The 18,221-nt window shown below is 40.7% G+C and overlaps 1 protein-coding gene across 11 annotated transcripts in view; it reads left to right on the forward strand.

Annotated features, from left to right (window-relative positions):
* NRXN3 (neurexin 3) overlaps positions 1 to 18,221 on the forward strand; it is a 1,706,389-nt gene that overhangs the window by 802,892 nt on the left and 885,276 nt on the right. For all 11 annotated transcript variants that reach the window (XR_004348667.1, XR_004348670.1, XR_004348668.1 and 8 more), the window contains 2 exons: positions 9,170 to 9,289; positions 17,533 to 17,914. Coding sequence is in view for 7 of the 11 variants with exons in the window: in XM_032624307.1 (XP_032480198.1) it covers positions 9,170 to 9,289; positions 17,533 to 17,914 (502 nt within the window). In the remaining 4 variants the exon portion in view is untranslated. The remainder of the gene's footprint in view (positions 1 to 9,169; positions 9,290 to 17,532; positions 17,915 to 18,221) is intronic.

Consider the following 18,221-nt stretch of genomic DNA (forward strand, 5'->3'; position numbering starts at 1 on the left):
AACAATTCCTTTTGTTTGATGCCCCCATTTGGTTCAGGAATTCAGGGTACGTGGATAAAGCACTCAGCAATCTGAAGTTCATGTCCATAACATACCCAAAGCATTGCACAAAGGTGCAAAGACAGCCCAAGGAAATTAGTCATGTTTGCCAGGGTAGCCACTTTGCATGTCTGACCCAAGGCCACACTTGCTCCATGAGGAGTCTGTTGCATTTACATTACTTAAGGGGAGACAAATACATCTGAATTAAAATACTAGATCTATTTTTGTTAATGCTCTGGTTTTAATTCGTTTTCCTCTCTGTGCTTGTCTTGCAAGTTTGATTTTGGTGAGTACCGTAAAGAGATGATATTTCTAGTGAGATGGGGAGCTATCATTTCTCATGTTTTCAAACCTACATACACATTATTTTAGGGGGGAAAAGGATCATCACCTTAGTGAACTGGGACCAGAGTAGAGTGATCTCTCTGCTAATGCAACCTCCTGGATCCCCCAGTTGCACAAACCAGATGTTAAAAGGATAAGAGGGTCCACCCAGGTGATAGGACCATTCTGTGTGGCAGTTGCCCGTGTCCACAGTGGGTGATCAGCTAATGTCATCCATTTCATAAGCCAGTAGACCTTGTAATTATCATTCCAAGGAGATAGGCTGGGAATATCATTCCTTTCCTATTCTTACCTTAGATTTAGTACTTTCTGTTGTGGGAAGGAGGTGCTGCAGACAGGGGCCTGATATGGAAATGCCACTTCACAGAACTCTTTGTTTTGGGGATACTTTTTAAAACCCAGTGACTATATCTTTATATTTAAAATAAAGTCCACCACCTGGAATGTGGTAATTATTAAAAACACAGAGCCTGAAGGGACTGTGGGTATGGAGACCACACCTCTTAACTTTTATCTTGAACAGACCTAAGCTAATTAGGAATGATGGTGACCTCACCTTCTCAAAAGCCCTCCATGGTCCTTACAGGTCCTCATGGGTCCTCATAGCAGAGAGCCCGGTGATAGTCCTCAGAGACCTATGCCACTTTCTCACAACCTCAAGCATTTGGTCACTATTTGCTAATTTACAGCCATAGCCCCCAAGTCTGTCCTCAGTGCTGATAGCAGACCACTGTCCCCTGTCTTCCCTGGACTTCATAGACTTCAGGCAGCTAGAGGTTAATGGAAAGAGCTCTATCTGTGGAGTCAGGAGGCCTGGATTCTTGATTTAATAACATCATAATATAATAGCCTTGTGACCTTGGGAAAGTCACCTAACCTCTCTGGATCTCATCATATAAGTGGTATCACCCACCTCACAGGGTGGTTGTACCATCTTAAGTTACTAGGGAGGAAGGGATCAAGTGCTACATGTTTCATCGTAGTCTGCGTTCCCTTGGGAGCAGAGTCGGAGACAAGGACTTGGGTCAGGTGGTTTATTTGGGAGGGATCCCCAAAGTAGGAATGAAGGAGCAGAGATAACGAGCATGAAGGAAGAAACACCAATGCAAGCGTCCATGGTCAAGGATTCTGCCATGAGCCACATGGAAGTGGGGCAGATGGAGGGTGTTGTGATGAGCACCTCCAAGAACTGTCTGCCCGAGAGACAGGCGACTGGGACATTTATCCATGAGCTCCATCCCCCTTGTTTGCCAGCCCCGCTACCCCACTTTGCTGTTCTTGTGTGCAGATAAGGAAGGCTTCAGAGAAGCCTGAGAAGACCTGAGAGCTGGCCCTGCTTGAGGCGGGGACTGTCGGACTGTGTGTGAGACGGTGCGTAGCAGTAACTGCCCGCTGCCTCTGTGGCTGAGATCTGAGGTTGGCTCAGGACGCGATGTGGGACACCAAAAGTGTCACTTGCTGGTGCACCAAAATACGATGGCATATTTACCCTTCCCTTCCATTTCCAGCTTAAACTTTTAACTTCTTTTGGTTTTATTAGTAGGTCCTATATGCTGGGACTAGATCCTAGCCTTGGAAATTGAAAAAGCAAAGTGAACTCAGGTCCTACTTTTCATTAAACCCCCGAATTAGATTTCCGGTTTCATATTAGGCAGTGTTCTGATTTTCTCCATGTCCTTTACCTGGGCTCACGTCAATCCTCCTCAAATACCTGGACTGAGACGACCCGGGAGTGTAACCTTGATGGAGCTGTGAGAACAAATGAGGCTCAGTGGAGAGATTTTGCAGATGGACTGACTGGGGGTTGAGTCCTATAGCTGTGTGACCTTGACCTTGTGGTGCTGTGCCCTGCCTCTTTATTGTAAAGTTGGGTAAACTGTATCAGCCTCATATTATGAACCTAAATAAGATCATGTATGAATGTACTTGGTACCTCCTTCATCCCCATGTGAGTTTCCCAGAAGGATGCATTGTCTTTTGGCTGGGGGGAAAAATTATATATATATATATATATATATATATATATACACACACACACACACACATATATATATATGTTTAAAAGGAAAGGTAGTGTCTTTATTTATATCTGCTGCCTGGTGTCTTTTAGCTTCAGATTTGTCTAATTCACTAATTCACAAAATGCAATGCTCAGGTCTCTTATGCTCCTTTCCCTTCCTTCTCTTCCTCTACCTTCAACAGATTTACTCTGTTATTTATTTGTTCATTCAATTTTATGTATTCACTTCTTAATTCAACTAAATGTATTTATTTCTGTACTGAATATCTTCCTGAATTGGTCCAATTCATTATATTGCTAAAATAATTTGTAACTCTCTTCAGCTCCCCTTCCATTTCTTCTCCCTCCCTCAACCTGTGTACTAATTTGTTATTTAATTCATTCAATTCTATTTATTCACTCACTAGTTTTTTTTTTTTTTCTAGTATGTTGAACACCTCCTTGGTGTAAGATACTCTGCTTAGCTGTTGGGGATTACAAAAGTAGCATGTTTTTTCTTGAAGGAAGGGAGAAAGGAAAGGAGAAAAGAAGGAAGGGAAGAAGAGGGGAGACAGGGAGACAGACAGAGAGACAGAGTCAGAGAAAGAAAGATAACATTAACCCAGCAACCTTGTGTCAAGGTTGCAAGCAGTGAACTCTGATTCACACTTCTCATCAGTAGGAAGCTGGCAGGAGATGATAACAAGTGTGACTGATGCTAGGTAGGAAAGACACAAGTAACAGAAGTAAGCTCCCCTGGCTAATAGGATCAATCAACATGTCTTGCTTCTTCTGGAATCGTTCTCATCTCGGTTGAAGGTGCCTTCGTCACCCAGGCTCCCAGACCAAATCTGGGAGTCATCATCGATTCTTCTCTTTCTCTCTCCCACTTCCAACCCACCTCCCAAACCAATCTCCCAAGTGCTGTCGACCCCACCTCTGAAATACATCACAGACCTCACCACTTCTGTTTCTACTGCTACCTGCCTAGTCCAGGTCACTTTCATTTCCTGCCTTTAACAGCCTTTTAGTACATCTCTCCGTCTCCGTTGTTTGTCTCTTCTGGGCCAGTGCATCCATAGAATCCAGAGTGAGTTTTCAAACTTAAATTTGGTCCTATGATCCCCTTGCTGAAAACTTCCCAGTGGCCTCCTGCTGCACTTAAAGCAGCGTTCAGGTTCTAGGGCCTCTAGATCTGGCTTCTGTCTACGCTGCCATCTTCTCTCCTGTCACAGCCCCTCTGCAGACATAAGGGACTTCTTTCCGCTCCTTCTCAGATGTACCATCTCACTTAATAGCTCTCCGTCCAACCTGGTACAGGGCCAGAAGAGAGATGTCACCTCAGAGAGACCTTTCTGGAACATTCTGTGATGTAGCCAATCCTCTATTCCCACTCCCCACCCCAATTACTGCTCATCATATTACCCTGTTGTATTTTCTTCATAGAACCCAACCTATCTGAAATGATCTCATGTTCTTCAATTTGTATTTTATCCTTCATTGCCCCCCCACCCCAAACTAGCCTGTGAGCTCAGTAAAGGGCGAGCACTTGGTCTGTCTTGTTCGCCTCTTCATCCTTCACACCTAGAATGGTGCCTGCACCCAAGCCGATGCTCCTTTACCATTTGTTAAATATGTGAGTAAACTCTGTGATATGTGGTTGGTGTTAGTAACAGGACTCTGTCAGAACCTGGAAAGGCAGAGTAGAGAATGAGCCACAGGGAAAGGGATGGTAGCCCAGAGACGAACATGTTGCATGTGGCAGGCCTGGTGGGACATGGACCTATTCAAGCCCAATACATATCGCTGGTGTCTTCAGTGGGTTTTAACTAGACGCAGGCCTCCAGGAGGGTGTATGGGCTCAAGCTGAATGATTGGCTCACTTGTCTCTCTCACATACTTCACTGGGAGACTTCTTAATACAGGGCTTCCAGAGAGCCTCCTCTGCTTTTTGCATCTATTGTAGGAGAGATGACAGCTCTTCCTGAGTCCTGAAGGGTCCAGTAGAAAATGAAATGATCTATTTGAAATATTTCACCAAACAGGCTCTATAAGTAAATATGATTTAATTTTTTTTCAAAGAAAATGAATGCTTTTGACAAAAATAAGTTTTATCAAAACAAAACACTCCTCACTCTCTGTTGGGTTGTCAGCCCAAAGAAAACAAGCAGAACATGAAATTTGGGGGGACAAATAAAATGCTTTTCTCCTACTTCCCTGCCACCCTCCTTATTCTTTAGTCCCATTCTTTTCCTCCTTATCCCTGCTTTAGTTGCTGAATCTATTCTCTCTGGAGAGGAAGACTCATAAAATATATGGTGCTATATATAGGCTTAGTAAAATGTTTGTCACAGCTCAGCTTGCCCGACCTAAGGTGCTGGTGGAAATAAGGTAAGTTTTCTCTTTTTAAATATTTTTGGTGTTCTTTAAACCTAACACGGTCCATCATTTTGTGTATTTATTTGCCATGTCATTTAGATGTATAATCACATGCATTTCACTATACCTCTCTAAAGGAGTGAATTTCATCTTTTTTAATGCATTGTAGGAATTTTGATTCATGTGAAACCATAATTCCAAGAGAAATCAAGTTTTCCATTTTCCCTTTTCCCTTCCTGCACAAATAGGAAGATGTTCAGTGATTATGGTGCAGGTGTTGCCTCCTTAGTCCCTCCTACCCCTCCCGCCAAAGTTTCTAAATGGTACCCACCCACTTGTAGAAATAGCACTTTGTGGAACATGGAAGGTATTTCTACTCCCTGCATATGAGCAAAACCATCTGGTTTAGTTGGTTTGGGCAGGTCTTAGAAATATATTGACAGATTATTGAAATACGAGATATTTGGATATCTTGTAGTTTTGCCGGTTATATTGCTCCTGGGGGGAATAACAAATTCAGGTATTGTGAACAGTCTGTTTAAGAAAAAACACACAACTAAATAGCTTCAAAATAATTAAAATCCAAAGTCCACCTTGTGAAGGTGGGTGCCTTTAGTAGTGCTCAAATGTAGATTTCCCCCACATACTTCCATTCCCTATCTGCCGAAAGAGGGGACACTGCTCATATCTGAGTGTCATCTTCCTCCAAGCAATCAGCAATGATTTCTCTCTCAAAGGGTACTTTTCTCCTAATTTTTCATTTTGATTTTATTCTTAGCTCCAGCTTCCATGGGGTTACTGTAGGAGAGGTCAAGAAAACAGTCTAGTTTGTGTCCTTCTTCCATGATTCTCATTCTCTATCCCCTGTTCATCAGAGGATCTTCTGTGAGACCAGCCTTAACTAAAAAAGATGTTACTACATGAGTTTGCAGTGAGGCTGTGTTGAGTGGGCATTTGTGTGGTGTTACCCAGAGGATTCATTGAAGGCTCTCTGTCCTACAATAGCAAATGGTTCAATGCTCCACTGCTACAGACTGCTGCACCCCAGAAATCTTCATCTGCAAGTTGGCTTCTTTACTCCAGTCATGGGTGTCATTACCTGGGACATTCAACTACAGGGTGTCAGACAACTTATTAGTTTTCTGTATTTAGATCAAAATTAAGAATCTAAGCAGCCTAACGGGAATCAAAGGATTGTTTTGTGATCAATCTTGATTACTTAAACTATAAAAGAAGGAAACATGCATCTAATACATGCATCCAATATGTATCCAATTACAGATCATAATTCTCCTCGCTACTAAAAAGAAAAAGGACAGTGCTGGATAATTGATAGCTTTGATAATATTTTTTTAAGTTCTCACCAGTTCCCTTTTAACTCTCAACTTACAAAATGATTTCCTCCTTCTTATCTGGACCATCCTCTACTTAACAGCAAAGAACTCTTCACATTCATTGTTGTACTGATGCTTTGTGCTTGAATCTTCCAAAGGAGTTGTTCCAAACCAAATCCTCTTATTTCTAAAACCTATCCATCTGTATGTTTCAACTTTCAGCTTGTGTCTGCATCTTGCATCACTTATCAATCCATTTTTATGCTTAGGCTACAGATTAGATTTGCCCTTCCCCTCTATTTGTGAACATTTCCAGCTGAGTTTAAACCACATTTTCCTTCTAGTAGGACAGATTGACCTTTTAGCTTGATTAAAGATAAATGCCATTGACTCTCCACTTTTGGAGGCTGAGAGTTTTCCAGAAGCTCACTGAGATTTCTCTATTTATTGCTTGAAAATAAATATCAAACAATACTCATTTCCCTGCCGATTTATGGAGATGAGTGTGAATCTTTTTTCTACTCTTAGAGTAATGAGGAGTAGTGGGGTGGGAAGTCAAGTGCAATCAAGCAGTAGGGTATGAGAGGTTTCAGTTCTTTTTTTCACATTTTTGGTCACAGGCCATCACATCCTAAAGTTTTAGAGTCAATTTTTCAGTCTGACCATAGTGGACATTTCAAGGAGTCCAGAAGTACCTGCAGAATATCAGCAGCATGTACCACACCCTGGGCTGAGGCAAGGCTTGTTTTTCCATCTCTATGGCTGATATGGCACTAATGTAACAATGTCCTAAAACTGATTGTGTTAGTGTTAGTATTTTTCCCTCTTATCTGTTCGCAATCCTAAAAATTAAGCGATGTGTGAAAATTGTCTAAAGAACAGATGCCACCTATAAGAGCTCTTGAAATAGCCTATGTTTGAGGCAGTTCTGCCTCCGTAGCCAATATTTTCCACATCTTTCTTTACTTTCTTCTTTCTTATTGAAGCATTTGCATGTAGAATAAAGAGGATAAAAACATAAAAAAACAAAGGCAGATTTGTTTCTTCTGAGAACATCTGTTCTTGCTTCAAAGTACCCACAAGATGTGGGTCCATTTTCTCCCAGTGTCCACACAGTGTGCTGCTGTTGTTATCACTCATAGACCTGAATTTAATGAGATAAGGAGCAGTGCTATCTAATCAGTTGAAATGTAGGGAAAAGCCTGTTACAGTGTATACATTTCAGATAATATGAAAGACAGGAATGCCCACAAAGAGAAGCTAAGATTGTGTATTACATCTTTTGTTGTAGAATTATTTTTTTCATTGGTCTCACGGCATCATTACTCAGTTCTGGGTGTATTTGGTCCATTCTAAGTTTCTTCACGGAATTCTCAGGATTTTTGTAACTATGGATTGCACGTGGGGTATAGGTACATTCTGAAAAACATTAAACACAAATTACCTGCTGAATACATTGTGATTGAAAGAAATCTTTCCACTTTGAAAGACTGTTTATTTTTCAAGAAGGAAATTTCCCCAAACTTCAGCCACTGTCATAACTCTTATAACCAACACTTAATAGAAATACTAATTACTGAAAATTAAAGGATCCAATTTAAAATGACCTAGCTTAAAAGATCTCTACCCAAATGATACTCTTTTTTCTTTTCTCCCCTAAACGATATATAATATCTTCAGTCTTGGAGGTAGAGGAGTGGGGAGAGTGGTTAAGGAAAGATATATAATAAAAGTTTCAAAATTACTTAGATAAAAGTATACTGACCTTATTTGATGGTTTCCAAAGAAGTAAAGACATAGGTAGACATCAGTTATTCAACAAGCACTCATTAAAGCACCTACTATGTACCTGGCCCTCTTGGAGCCAAGTGTGTAGTCTTCTGAAATATTTCAGATGGATAACATCCATAGAGATGTATTGCCCAGTTACCTGTTTCATCTTTTTGTTTTTGCAAGTTGTTTCCAGAAGTAAGGCTTTACATATATTGACTGACTAATGTAGGAAGATTTAAGCAGTATCTTTCTGCATGGGATCAGCTATCTATGTAGAGAGAGCAAACTTGTTCTAAGTTTTCTGGTTCTATGCAATCTTCTTTGTCTTTTCAACTTAAATCTCAGTTCAATGGCGAGTGAAACATAATATTCCACTCCCCCTCATTACTAACTGAAATGTTTCAATGCCTCAGTGTTCGTCTTGCCAACTTCTGCCCCTAAATACCATAATTCCTTGTTGCATCTGATTCTTCCTAGGGTTCACTTGAACGCCATCTTGAGCACCTTGATCATGGATCTTTTGAGGCAACTTGCTTTATTCCTTTATTTAGTGGCACGTTTTACTGAATATTCTTTTGACCTAACCAGGTTCAATTTTGGAATTTTGCATTATTTCATATTTTAAGTCTTTGGATCTTTTTGGAAGATGATGAACAATGAATAAGCCCCGGGGCCCATCATATTCCCTTCAGGAGCATTATTTATAATGGGGTTTAAGCCTTGACATTATTATTATGGTAACGGTTACTGTCGTGATTTCTGTGGTCACTGAATTCTGGTAAGACCGTGGGTTAATGGAAACGTCAAGTTAAAAGCATAGCTCTTTTCTCATCGAATTGGTGGATACTCTCCAAAAGCCAGACTGGTGTATTATGCCTCAGTGACTGAATGATTCTAAGGGAATGTGTGAGGAATTTTTTGTATCTTCAAGAAATTCATCTGAAGTCTAAGACTTTAGGAAACAAAATGACAGCTGACTACTGTTTCCTGTAAATGTTGGCTTATTGCCATTGGCATATATATGTTGGCTTATTGCCATTGGCATTTTAAATATCTTGCACCTTTAGATAAAGGAGGGCACTTATTTGTTATTGTCCATTATGATTCAGTTGAGATTTTGCACTGGGGACTGCTGTGGAGGACCCTGTTGGATCAGTGAAACTCAGATGGGCTCTGGAGGGATACGATTCCTTGAATGCTACTGGGTCATGTGCACCAGTGTGGCTTTGACAACTCTGATGCCATGAACACTACTTTCAGAATTGATTCTAACTTTGGCACTTACCACTGCCCTTAGGCAAAGGACCAGAGACCCTGTATGCGGGGCAGAAGCTCAATGACAACGAATGGCACACCGTTCGGGTGGTGCGGAGAGGAAAAAGCCTTAAGTTAACCGTGGACGATGATGTGGCTGAGGGTGAGTACAGCTGTAGTGAATTTGTCTCTTTGCTCTCGGACTCCTCTTGGTCATTCAGTGAGCAGAGTGTTGTGTTTGGAAACCTTGTATTTTGCTAAACAGAAGTCACATGTCTTGTTCTCTGGTAAGACTAAGGCTCAGGTAAGACTAAGAAGATCTTCCTCTATATTTTCATAATCCCTTTTCATTGATCTGTATTACAGAACTTATCCCCTATGGTGGTTACATATTGATGGGGCTCTCTCCTTAGGCATAGAGTATGTGTCTGGAGAACAGATGTAGAGTTCTACAGATCCTTCTATTATTCAGTTACTCAAAAACCGCTTATCAATCATCCTTCAAAGTGCCGGTCCTTCCCTTTTGAATGAGTCACTCTCCAGTAGAGGGAGACGGATAAACCAGAAATTCAGAACATTATAGGTACAAGTAAGTACCGAAGTGAGTGCATGATACTTAGAAGGTGCTGAATAATTATTCAATAATTTATTTAATCATTATTAATTGAGTACCTGCTCTGTACTAAGCACTGCTGTAGAAGGCACTGGGAATGTGGTGGTGGACAATTAGGCAAGTCCTTGGTCTGGTGGAATTTACATTCTAGGAGGGCAAGGAATAAGTGAATGAATCCATACAGATGTAAAGGAACATTCAGACCCTCACACAAGCAATAAGTATTTCTTGACAGCCTGTTATATTTCAGGAATGTGCTAGGGATTGTAGAAGATAAAAGGGAAGAACAAAATTACCTATTTCCTTCAACAATGAACCAATTTTGTAGATGAGATAGGACTCGGGAATTTGAAAATAAGACAAGGAATATATAATGAGATTCTAATTTGGGTGGGTAAGGTTATAATTGTCAATCGGAAGATAATTTTCTCAGTTATCAGTTTGGGCTGGAGAAATCTGCAGTGGTTTAGGGAGGTAGATCTTTGGGCAGAATTTGATGGATAATTTAATAAGATCTAGGGCAGAAGAGAGAAGGCATCTTTCAGTGCATCTTACATGCTGCATTCTAAAATTTTTACTCTCCAGTATTTGAGAGCCGTGCATATCTGTTATGCAGACTTCTTGTCCATGTGGGAAGGGAAAACATGGGGCAGGATGGGATATCACGCGGAACACTGTTGGTGTCAGGACACCTGGACCCTGATGCTGATTCTCTGCAGGATGTTGGGAAAGTCACTTACCATTTCTGGACCTGTCAAATGAAGTCAGTGGCCTAAGCCATGTCTACAGTTTCTTCCGTGAATAAGACAGGTTAGAGTGAGGAGCCTTCGGGTTTAACAGTCATTGTCACTAAAATGCTTTACACCTTGAAATTCTATTGTTGCTAAGACTATTTTCAGAATAAAGTTTCTGCAATTTTGGGTTCTGTAATTTAATTTTATAATCATGAGCCTGAGCTTCTGTTCTCCTGGAGTCAGGAATTATATAGTGAGCCGTGTATGTGTTTGTGCAGGTAAGAGTGTGTTTGTGTGTATGGGTGTGCGTGAGTCAAGAAGGAGAGTCTGGAAGGAGCGAGAACAGCTCACATATATCCAGTGCCCAGCTGGCATTAGGTGCTGGGTTAGCCTTGTACACATATCAACTCCTGTAATCTTCTGGAGCACACCATTGCCTTGCAGCTTAAGTGTTCTTATTGTCATTTTACGTAAGGGCAACACGAACTTAGAAGGAGTTGTGTGCATAAGCTCTAAATTCATGTCTGTGTGATTTGACCAAGTCAAGCTGCTTGTCAGACTTCCCAGTTCATCCTAAGAAAATGGTGTGTCTTACACTATAGGTAAAATACAGTGGAATGGATTGGGGTGAGGTGAGGAATACATTTCAGTAGGTACACAACAGTACCCAACCCCTTCCCTCCCAAAGAGAAGACAAACAGAACTACAGTGATTAGCCAACACCCTCCAGTTGTACATAGACATAACTTAGTAGTGGGAGATAACAGTTGCTGTTCTCTATGCCTGAAGGGTAACTTAGCTTTATGTAATGAAAATAAGCAGAATGATTGTAAGCTTTAGAACCCACAGCCAACCTGAATTAATTCTTCAAGAAATCCGCATGAGAGACTGCAGAGAGCAGCCTGCAAAGGCAGCAGTGATAACATGTCACGTCCCTTGGTGCCTGCTCTGGGTTTAGCCCAGTAAAGCCAACAGTGCTATTTGCAGCGTGTTTTCAATAAACAGCCACTAGATGGCGACCTCACCCTGCTCTTTCCAGACAGCAAGTTCCTTTTATTTCCATAGGGAAATTATATACCATTAAATCTATAGTCGTAAAGAACTGCAGGACTGAGGGTCCAGTAATGTGTAATGCCTCCCTCAGTCATTATTCTTTTTTAGAAGCTTTACAGTAAAGGTAATTATAAGTGTGCTTTCTCTTACCACTAATAATTAAAAGGCAGGATTAAACCATGGATGCCCAAGTCATCCAGTAATTTGATATTTGAAATTAATGAAGCTGTTTCATATTCTGCCTTGCCCCCTGCTTTGCTGCTGATGGAAAAAAAGCAGCCATAAGGATAAAGAAACTTGGGAGAAGAAAAGAGCTATTTTGCTTACGAGCCACAACCTTGGATTGCTTCCTACAGTGGTAAGGGGTTTGGGAATTTCAGTTTTAGCTCACAGAAGTCATAAAATCAGGAAATGAAACTAAAAACCACATAGTCCTCAGGTTATTAAGTAGTGTCTTATTGGCTTAGTTAGTAATGCCTTTCATGCTGTTTAAAGTCGCCCAGGGGGTCAGATTTTCAGCTAGTTTGTAGAAATGATGCAAAGAATAGGTCCGATGTATAAGAAATCTAAAGCAAGGAAAGAAATAGTCCTCGGCCTGGCAGTTTTCATTAATTGTAATATAACGTGTTCCTGGAAAAATACTAAGTTCAGTTGACAGTTAAGGATTGATGGATTGAGCTGGATTTCTATGATTAAAAGTAAATTAAAAGAATACCTCCCTTGGGTTAGCTCCTCAGCATTAGGGCCTGACACTGCAGGGACCACCCGCGCCACCTAGAACTTCTTGCTGGTACAGAAATTCACCTCTCTTCTGACTCCTCTGGTCCATGTTGACTTTTTCCTTTCCTTCCCTCGTCCTATATAGCATGTACGGCGGCAAGCTGTAAAAATCATTTTCCAAGAAAAAACTTGTTTCTCACGTTAATTAAAAAAAAAAAAGGGATAAGATCAATTTGGAAAATGTTAGGTTAAACAAAATGAAGTGGAATTCTTACTTGAAAGACCTATTAGGAACCTTTAATATGCTAATATACATTGCTCATCATCAATAATTACATATGCAGTGTTTGCCTAATTTATTTGGCACCAGAACTTCTTTTAAATTACTAAAGTATGTTACAGTATATACTTTTGAAAAACGTTGATATCGTGGAGAAAAGGGTGTGAGAGTGGTAGAGCTGGAGGACTGTGGGCAAAACGTGCATCCTTTACTAAGGCTTTATAAGTCTTTAAGTTTTCTTAACTTCTCTCCCCATGTCTGTGAGCCAAGGGAGGTCAAGTTGCCTCCTCTAAGCCTCTCCCGGTGTCTTTGCTGAGCTCTCGGTGTTGGCCTGCTCTTAATGGTGACTCCAAAGCAGATGTCTCAAGTACAGCCTCCTTCCGCAGATGTGAGGGATGCTTGCTGTGCCTGGGCTCCTTTGCCAAACCCTGTCGGGCATAGAGAAGAGACAAGACGTGGTCCCTACTTAAAAAGAGCTTGTGTTCTGGTAAAAGGGAGAAAGCAATAAATGAAGTCACCAGGAAATTCTTAACACACTTCAGAGAAAGGAAAAAAAATGAAAGCTGCATAATTAGTAATAGTTAACAGGCACTGTTCTAAGTACTTTATATGTACTGATACATTTAACCCTGATAATTTCCTCTTGATTTCACAGGGAAACTGAGGCACAGAAAAGTTATGAACCCAGGCAGTGAAGCCTCAGAGCCTACATGCTCATCCACTATATGCTAATGCCTTGTGGGGGAAGTTACAGCTTGAACTTGGCGAAAATTTTGGGTGGGTTTATGTTCTCAACAAACTTCAATACTCTGAGTCAGGCTGGTCTGTAAACTGCTTGCTGGCCATCAGTGAACTATGGAAGTGAATGTGTGAATAGGAGTCAAGGCAGCATGGCTGTTCTGGGGAAGGGGCTGGATACATTACCCGTGAATTAGATGGAATGGCACTATAATACTTGGCCACTGAAAAGGAATGTGAACTCATCACAATTTCTGCATGGAAATTTCACCAGTTAAATTCCACCTACAGCTTTTCTTGGGCAATAATGCAAGGAATGAGTCAAGCTTTTTCTCCAGAAACAGTATAGTGTACAAGATAAGATATGGGCTTTGGACTGAAACATGCCTGTGTTCAATTTGGGGGTCTACCATTTATCACCTGTATGAACTTTGATAGAAGTTTAACCTCTCTAAGCAAAGCGTCCTCACCTCTAAAGCAAGACGATGGTGCCTCTCTACAGTTTTATTGCGATAGTGACATTTGATGGTGGTTATAAAGTGCCTAGCATGATGCCTGGCATACAGGGACTATTCAGTAGTCTTGGTTTTTGCTTGTTGGTTTCTCCCAAGTTACTCGTCTCTCCTCCAAAGTTTGAAAGCAGCTGCTGTGAAGTATGCATACGTTCTCCCCTTAAGTGGAAGTTTTAATTTAAGACAGCATTCAAAAGAGATGAGTGAGGTGAATCAGTCATATGTATACACATATCCACTCTTTTTTAGATTTCCTTCCCATTTAGGTCACCACCAAGCATTAAGTAGAGATTCCTGTGCTATAGAGTAGGTTCTCATTAGTTATCTATTTTATACATAGTAGTGTATATGTGTCGGTCCCAATAAGAAACTAACACAACACTGTAAAGCAACTATACTCCAATAAAAATTAATAAAAAAATAAAACAAAATTATAAAGGGATGTCTCCTAGAAATAAATAAATTGATTGATTGATTCATTCATTCATTCTTTGGGAAGCAACAACAAAAAGCAGATTGGTAACACCTGCCTGAGAAACCTAAGAATATTATAGAGAATAATACAACTAAATTGATGGTGTTATTATAACTTTAACATTACACACTACACCATAATAAAGATTATTTTATTGAAATGACTAAAAGAAGAAGAGATGAGTGAAAAGGTTCCCGGTTATTGATTTTGCTTAGGTGATACACAGATTTTAAAAGGCGCAGGTTTCAAACTTCAGCAATCTCTTCAGTGCATTTTCCAGGTGCAGTAGCATACATCTTTTCTGGCATCTCTGTCTGCAGCCAAGTGAGTTCCTTTAGCACATAGTGAAGCTAGTTCATTTTCTAATTTGGCCCCTTTCTAATTTGGTCACCTTCTTCACTCCCCTGCCCGCTCCCCTAACCCCACCAACTTCAAGTTGAAGCTCTCTGAGTTATCCTGAATTTTAAATCCGTCTGCATCCCTGGGCTAAATTCTCAAATTTCATTGTTAGCTTCCCTTCTCTTACTTGTCCAAGCGTTTCTTCAAGCTCTTCTTGAAGAGCTCAGTCAACACTCTACATGATTTTCTTGCTTTATGAAATTCATGTTCTAATGAGCAGAATTTCCTAACCCCTCAATTCTAGGGGCTGATTTTTCTATAAACTTATCTATTTTTCTCTAAAAGATCCCAATTAACTTTAAATAAAATTGTCTCTTCGAATTTTTTTTTGAACTCCAGTCTTCACCAGAGATCACCCCTTTATCACTTTTTAGTTCTCATCACTGATCTTTTTTATTTTTAACACTAAAATAAGAATGAGTAGGACTGCCAGCGTCATCATAGTTAAGTTCCTGTGTCCTTATCGAGACTGGCTGTGGTTTCCCCTCCCCATCAGACTCCAGCCCCAGCTCTCAGCCTCCAGCCCTGGTATGAACAGCTGTAGCCAAATTGACATAGGGTATTTGTTTCAGTCACTTCATTGTTTTTAGATCATGTGAATTTAGGTTATGCTAGTTTGCATTTTCATGACGAGTCCAATTTTTAATACTAAGTAATTTTATACAGTGATTCTTTCTTCTAGTTATTCAATTGTTAGCAGATTTATGTTACATTTTGATTTTTATTCTATTACAATTTTATATGTAAGTTAACCAACATCATTATTTTATTTTTGCTTATATTAAGAGAACGATTTGTCATTAGTTGTCAAAACACCACATAGAAGCTCATAAAATGTAAATTCGATTTTTGTGCTTATGAGCGATTCTTTGAATTAGGTCTGTGTGTGCTCCCAAAGGGATGAAATTAATATTGAGCATCCAAGGGTGTGATCTGGTTGAAGCTCCCAGATACTGCAGTTTAAGGACCCAAGAAAATACGATCCCCTCCCCTCCTTTAATTTTTGCCACCTGAGTTCTATACCAATAGAGAAAAACAAATGCAAGTCTGGTGGAAATGAGATATTTTTATTAGTGGTAACACTGATGTTTAAACATGTGGTTTACATGTATTGAATTTCAGAATTAGAATTGCCCACTCAAACACTAACTAACTCAGGACTGGGGTAGGACTGAAACAAGGCCTGCTCCTCTAACACCCATGCTGCGGATGAGTGAGTGAGGTAAACTGGTGTTTCTTGAAGGCGGCTTGCTCCCTTAAAGGACATGCCAGAGGCCGAGCTATGCACATATGGTTTCTCTTTGCAGACTATCCTTAATAGTTCAGATTTTGTCACTTCCTTTCCTCTGGAAATGGATAAAAGAGGCAGTAAGAGATTCTAGGAGTGTCTTGCTAATGGAATTTCTTCAAAGTGGAGGGTAACAACAGGAGAGGGAAGGAAGAGGGAATTCCCCTTCCCTTTCTTCTACCTCTGGGGTATTAGGACATGGTTTGTTAAATTTTAATATGATTTACCCAAATAAATGTGAGAGAGCCATCTACTCTGGCCATACTAATGCTGTTTTCCTTGACTGCTAAAGTTTCCAGTCTCTTTGTATTTATTTCAAGCCCACCTCATTACCCTTGCCCCAGCCTCTCACTGCTTCTGGGTAAACCAGGTAGTGAGTGGTCTAATATTTTATTTGTATGAGCTGGAGATATTTTACTTGCACATGTCAGACACCCATCTCAAATGCTTTAAGCATAAAGGAGAATCTATTGCCATGTAGTTTTTAAAAGTCCAGATTCGACCAGCTAGATCCAGGTCTTCAAATGACATCATCCTGCCGAAACTGTTCCTCTCCGTTCTGTGGTTGTCTGCTGGGTCTGCTGTCTCACCAGGGAGGCCCTAGCCCTCCAGTTATCACGTGGCCTCCAGCGGCCCTGGGTTTTCTGCTTACCCCTTCAGAAAGCCTTGTTTGCAAAGAACGTCTCTTTCCTAAGTGTTCCAGCACAAACCCTGGGGGAATATTACTGAACCAACTAGGGTTGCTGCTAATCCAGTGTTCTAAGGGGGGGTCCCTAGACCAGTCATGTAAGCATCACCTTGAAACTTGTTAGAAATGCAGATTCTCAGGCTACACTGCAGACTTTTGAATAATAAACTAAGGGTGGGGCTCAGTGAACTGTGTGATTCAGATGCATGCTAAGTTTTGAAGACCATTTTGTTAGTCCGCAGACCATACTCTACGGCTAGAGAGATAAAAATACACTGAGTGGTTCTGCCTGGGTAGATTGATTACTTCAGGGGCCGGGATGGGGTCGTCTTCATCCAGCCCAGATGGTTTAAGGGTGAAGTGAGGAGGGTATCTTCCCAAAGGAAGATTAGTTGTTATTATCAGCAAAAGCAATGGTTGCTGGTCAGGTAAAATTAATATGTTCTACAATAGAAACTTTTCCACAAGTACTGGGTGGTGAATTATTACATCAAGAAATATTAATAATGAATGCCTAAGGCTCACTTATTTTATCTTTATAAGGGTTAGAGCAATGAAAGTTTTCCTTCTTATTGTATGTACTGGTACCCAATTATTTTCCTGAATGGAGAAAACAAATAGTTTCATCCTTTAACTTGAGTCGCCCATGAGCTTATATTTTCCTTTATAAGATGGGACATTCTGAGCAACTGCAGGAGCGCATGGGATGCAGGGCATTTAACTTGGGCTGGGCCAGTCATCAGCTCCCCGACTGAAGCCAAGTCAGATATCTACTATATTGAGTATTTTTTTTTCTGGAACCGAATGTTTTGTGTGGAAACAAATTAGACCTAAAAGATGTAGTAAGGGTGCTATGGCAAAACGTGGTAACTTCTCCTGTTTGTATCTCATCTATAATTTTCACAGGTACAATGGTGGGAGACCATACCCGCTTGGAATTCCACAACATTGAAACTGGTATCATGACCGAGAAACGTTACATCTCCGTTGTCCCCTCCAGTTTCATTGGCCACCTGCAGAGCCTCATGTTTAATGGGCTGCTCTACATTGACTTGTGCAAAAATGGAGACATCGATTACTGCGAACTGAAGGCTCGTTTTGGACTGAGGAACATCATCGCTGACCCTGTCACTTTTAAGACCAAGAGCAGCTACCTGAGCCTGGCCACCCTCCAGGCCTACACCTCCATGCACCTCTTCTTCCAGTTCAAGACCACCTCCGCTGACGGCTTCATTCTCTTCAATAGCGGTGATGGCAATGACTTCATTGCTGTTGAGCTCGTCAAGGGGTGAGTGGAAGAGATCGCCTAGTTTATACTAAATGTCTTAGCTCAAACCCTGAATAAAATACGCACAGAAAAAACTGTCTATTCTACTCTCTACCCTCTATTCCTGATTCATGCTCTCATCCCCATTGATTAAAAATATCTTTGTAATCATTAGGACTGGAGGGGAGAGAGATTCCTGAGTTTGTTTAAAGATCTTCTTCTAACTCAATACTGTCAGGCTTTTTAATCTGAAACGTAGTCCTTTAAACCTATGGGAAAAAAAGCTTATTTTCACAAAAGAGGGATAGGGTATGTGTTGCATCTATCT

Source organism: Phocoena sinus, chromosome 2 (assembly GCF_008692025.1).
Source record: "Phocoena sinus isolate mPhoSin1 chromosome 2, mPhoSin1.pri, whole genome shotgun sequence".
NCBI lineage: Eukaryota > Metazoa > Chordata > Mammalia > Artiodactyla > Phocoenidae > Phocoena > Phocoena sinus.